The sequence below is a fragment of the Epinephelus lanceolatus genome, chromosome 18 (assembly GCF_041903045.1).
Source record: "Epinephelus lanceolatus isolate andai-2023 chromosome 18, ASM4190304v1, whole genome shotgun sequence".
Taxonomy (NCBI): Eukaryota; Metazoa; Chordata; class Actinopteri; order Perciformes; family Serranidae; genus Epinephelus; species Epinephelus lanceolatus.
Window position 1 is genome coordinate 32,171,428 of NC_135751.1, and position 4,706 is coordinate 32,176,133.

Genomic DNA, 4,706 nt, shown 5'->3' on the forward strand with positions numbered 1-4,706 from the left:
GCACTAGATCTTCATAAGCACATCATCAGAACAGCAACTAAACTGACCTTAACCTGAGACTGTTATGTCAACTGCTGTCTACAAGATCAAGAGTGAACTCTGTAACTCAATCAACCGAATCACAATGTTTATTTACAGTAACTTGTGAGTAGAAAACCTCTGTGTCACATTATGTGTCAGGCACGTAGGATCAAACAGTGCTGAGTAAATGCTGAGCAAATTCGTTTTAGCCGAAAAGGGGCACACCTAAAAAAATTAATATCAGTCGAAGTGTACTCTATATATAGAATATTTTCACCTTGCCGTCAGACAGCTTTTTCCAATGGGGAACTGAGGCTGTTATATCAAAGCCAACATACTCCATAGAAAGAAACAGTCATTTCACTGAGCAGAACACAGAGTTGCTGGTCATGGCTTTGGTTGGTTAGCGTGGAAGGTAAAGTGGTACAAATGTTCAAATATATTGTACACTTAAACTGATTTTTAAGGCAGATGGACTGCACTTGTATAGCACTTTTGTATTATTCTGAACACTCAAAGCGCTTTTTTCACCACGTCACATTCACCCATTCACACACTGTTGGCCGAGGCTACCATACATGGTTCCACCTGCTTCTCAGTTACCATTCACATGCTCTTACACACCGATGGAACAGCCACTGGCAGCAGTTTGGGGTTCAGTGTCTTGTCCAAGGATACTTCGTCATGTGGACTGGAGGGGCAAGGGATCTTTAACCCTTTGGGCCCTAGGCCTTTGTGGGGGGTATTTTTCCTGCCTTTACTTTTGAGCTCATATCACAGTCATTATAAAGGCTACATACACATGCTATATCTTGTTTTTTTTTTCAGGACAATCTGGGCTATCCAGATTTGCCATCATTCCATGTCCTTCTATGTGCCTGTATTTTATATTAATTTTTATATCAATGAAAAAAACAAATCTGTGTGACTAAATTCTTACATTTTTACATGTATCTCAGCATAGCAAGTTGGAAGTTGACATATTCTGCCATATATGAAGAGGGGAGACTCTGGAATCTGGCAATATAAGAACCATGATGCTGGGACATTCTGTCACTTCACAGCTGTCCAAAACATGTGGTTTGTGCCAGGCAGACATAATTGCCTATATTTTTTCAATATTGCAAGAAATTCCATTGACTCATTCACAAGTCAAAAATGTGTTTTATCTGAAAGAAACATGCAATATTTACATCTAAGGTCATAGAAAAATAGTCAACCAAGTGCAATGATGTCCTCCAAGATAATATTTGTCACTTTGTTTGCAGTAAAAAAAACTGGGGCATTTGGGGGGGGGGGGGGGGGGGGGGCGTGTCCCCCTCAATGTATATGGTGAGTACTGCCCTGTCAGCATGCATAATTAGGCCTCAGTTGTCTGTGTGCGCAAAGGTGAAGTGCGCTGGTCTTGTCATACAAAGTTTGATGGAGTATCAACTGGACAATATGGAGATATTTGCATCTTGAAACCTGGACTACAAATGTGGATAGACAGGGAGAAACACACGCAAGCCTAAGACATGGTAAGATACGATATTCCTCACTATATGAAGTGAACGCTGAATGTTTTATTTTCTGATAGCAGCAAATGACCAATTGATTATGCATTCTTTTTAATATTTTCAACACTTCTAATTATGATTTTTTAATAAAGATTTGTAAGGTAAGGTAAAACTTTAAAGTCCCCAAGGGGCAATTTGAGATACAGACAGTAGTCATGCGTACAACAAAACAGTAAGTACAATGCAAACACACAGAATCCAGTATCGCACACTGTCAGGGACAATTAGTGGTCACTGCTGGTTAAGATACGTGATAGAAGACAGGACAAAGAACGATGTGGAACACTTAGTGCTACATTTAGGGAGGCAAACCTTCGCCCTGATGGAAGCATCTCAGACTCAACATGGAGGGGATGCTGAGAGTCTAAGACAATAGACTGAGCTTTAGAGGTGACCCTCTCTTCATACAAATGCTGTAGGTTATAAAAAGTAACACCAGTAACCTTAAAGCACAACTTGACCACTTTTTATGTCTGTAATCCTCTAATTTTTGTAATAAACTGCTGTTTTCTTCAGTTGGATTCTTTTAAAATAAACTTTAATGTGAATTTTCCTGATCATTGTGCTACGGCAACGACTGAATTTAAACAATAAGTGAACTATTTTAACTTTATAAAAGATTAGAATACAATATTCTTGCTGCTTTTGTGGTTCAAATCAAATTTATTATTTTTTTCTGTAAAATGCAGATTTATCACTTGAGAAAGTTTTCTGCTTCTCTGCCATGAACACAGACTGAACCATCACTGATTTTATTTGCAGCAGAGGTCACAAACTTACCACAACTCTCTGCTGGAAATGTTTTCTGCTCTGTATACAAAGAACTTTAAGTGAAATCACCTCTGTGTTGTTGTTTTTTTTCCCTCTTACTCTTCGTGATTTGCATGAGTGTCTGTGATTGGCTGCTGTAAGGAGGGAGATACTGCTCTCTCCTGATTGGCTGCAAGCAGAAGGGGGCAGGTGCTGTGTGTGAAGATATATAGAGAGTCCAGCCTCACCAGGCACACTCACATGCATCTGCTGTCATCAGCCTCTTCAACAGAACTGCATCCAGCTCTATCACTGACTTTGAAGAGTTTTCAGACAAGGATCCACAGGCAACAGAAAACAAAAGTGATTCTTCCAAGTGGTGTTTTGGAGGCAAAGAGCATCAGAAACATGTCTTTTGAAGTGAAGGAGAAGACGGAGGTGCGTCTGGTGTTTCTGGGAGCAGCTGGAGTGGGGAAGACAGCCCTCATCCAACGCTTCCTAGAGGACACTTTTGAGCCCAAGCACCGGCGCACAGTGGAGGAGCTCCACAGGAAGGAGTACGAGGTGGCAGGTGTCAAAGTCACCATCAACATCATGGACACCAGCGGAAGCTACTCCTTCCCCGCCATGCGAAAGCTCTCCATCCAGAGCAGCGATGCCTTCGCCCTGGTCTACGCTGTGGATGACCCCGAATCCCTGGAGGCTGTCAAGAGTCTGCGAGAGGAGATCCTAGAGGTCAAAGAGGACAAGTACACACCTATTGTGGTGATAGGCAACAAGATAGACCGTCACAACGAGCGCCAGGTGTCCAGCAAGGACGTGCTGTCCACAGTGGAGCTGGACTGGAACCACAGCTTCATGGAGTCCTCTGCCAAAGACAACGTCAACGTGCTGGAGGCTTTCAGAGAGCTGCTCCAGCAAGCCAACCTGCCCAGTCGGCTGAGCCCAGCGCTGTGCCGCAGACGGGAGACGTTCCCCAAGGAGAGCAACAAACGACCTCCTATGAACAAGGCCAACAGCTGCATCATCTCATAAGGGCAAGAACACCCAAAGAGACTGAGAAAGAACTGCCCAAAAGAGACTGAAAGGGCTTCGTTGGTGTGGAGCTACACACTGAGAGACAGTGTTACATGTGTCAAGACTCTAGCTAAACACTGAGTCAGTAAATGTTGTGTACTCATCAGGCTTGAGAGCATTGCATCTATCGCCACAACACTGGGGGTGCAGAGATGCCACAGTGAGATGGACATGTCACCATGAAAACACCTTTAAGACGTGAAAGAATGTGGTTGAACAACTGTGTGTAAAAAAAAATGGCAGTGCACAGACACTGCTAACTGTGAATGTCAGAAATGATGGTGTAAAAATTGTGCAGCTTTGTGTATCATACACTCAATTTTCCTTCAAATGTATATCATGTTTAGGTTTTTGTGTTGCTGGTGTTAAAAGAGCAAATAACTGTGAAGTGTTTACATGAGAGAGATTTATGAAGTGAACAACTGAAGTGGGGTTTATATTTTTGATAGCAACACATTAAACATTATGTTGTGAATTGTTGTGCAGCCTGTCCTGCATCTAAGACATTAAAAAAAACTACACACATACTGGTGTTTCTCCCTTTCTTTGTCATTTCATTTTTTAATTGGTGTTTGCCTTCTTTTTAAAAAATGTTATTGGTATTTTCTCTTCACCATGACGGTGCAAAGGTGATGTTTGATGTTCTTATTCAGAGCTTATCTTAAAGATAAATAAAACAGCTTATCTCATCCAACGTCGGCACATTATTTCGCTTTTTTTTGCAGATGATATTGTAATTTTTACTGATAAAACTGTTCTTGACGTGACAGCAGACAACAAGTGTGTGTGTGGGTGTTTGTGTGTGCGTGTGTGTGTGTGTGTAGGGGCAGGGGCAAAGACATATAGACAAATTCTAAAATATGTATGTAAAGTAAGTTATCACAGCCCAAACTGGAAAAACAAGGAAGGAACAATAAAGCTGACGCCAAGTCCTGACAGGAAGCACATTTTGAAAAACAAAAAAACAATAATTGCTTTAATAGCTCAACCAACCTGTTTGTTGTTTGTTTAAAGTGATCGGTGTTGATTCTAATGTTTGTACCCAAAAAGAAAATCATAGAAAGTGGTTTTTAACACTGAGTGGATTATCCTGGTGAAATAAATTCAGTTATGGACTTATTGCATGGTCCTAATATGCACACTCAAAAACACAATCAATCAATCCCATGATCTCTCTGCTTTGTCTTGTATCGCCCTCTGGTGGTCATTATTTACCAACAAGGCAGCAATTCCACAAACGGTGGTTGATATGGGGAAGCAAGTCTCAAACAATACTGCAAATGACATTATAAGGGAACC

At 41.4% G+C, this 4,706-nt stretch overlaps 1 protein-coding gene across 1 annotated transcript; it reads left to right on the forward strand.

Annotated features, from left to right (window-relative positions):
• Positions 1 to 2,602: 2,602 nt before the first annotated feature.
• On the forward strand, positions 2,603 to 3,932 carry LOC117268835 (ras-related protein Rap-2a). The gene has a single exon (XM_033645545.2). It carries the CDS (start codon positions 2,739 to 2,741, stop codon positions 3,363 to 3,365), a length of 627 nt encoding a protein of 208 aa, XP_033501436.1. The 5' UTR covers positions 2,603 to 2,738; the 3' UTR covers positions 3,366 to 3,932.
• The last annotated feature ends 774 nt before the right edge of the window (positions 3,933 to 4,706 follow it).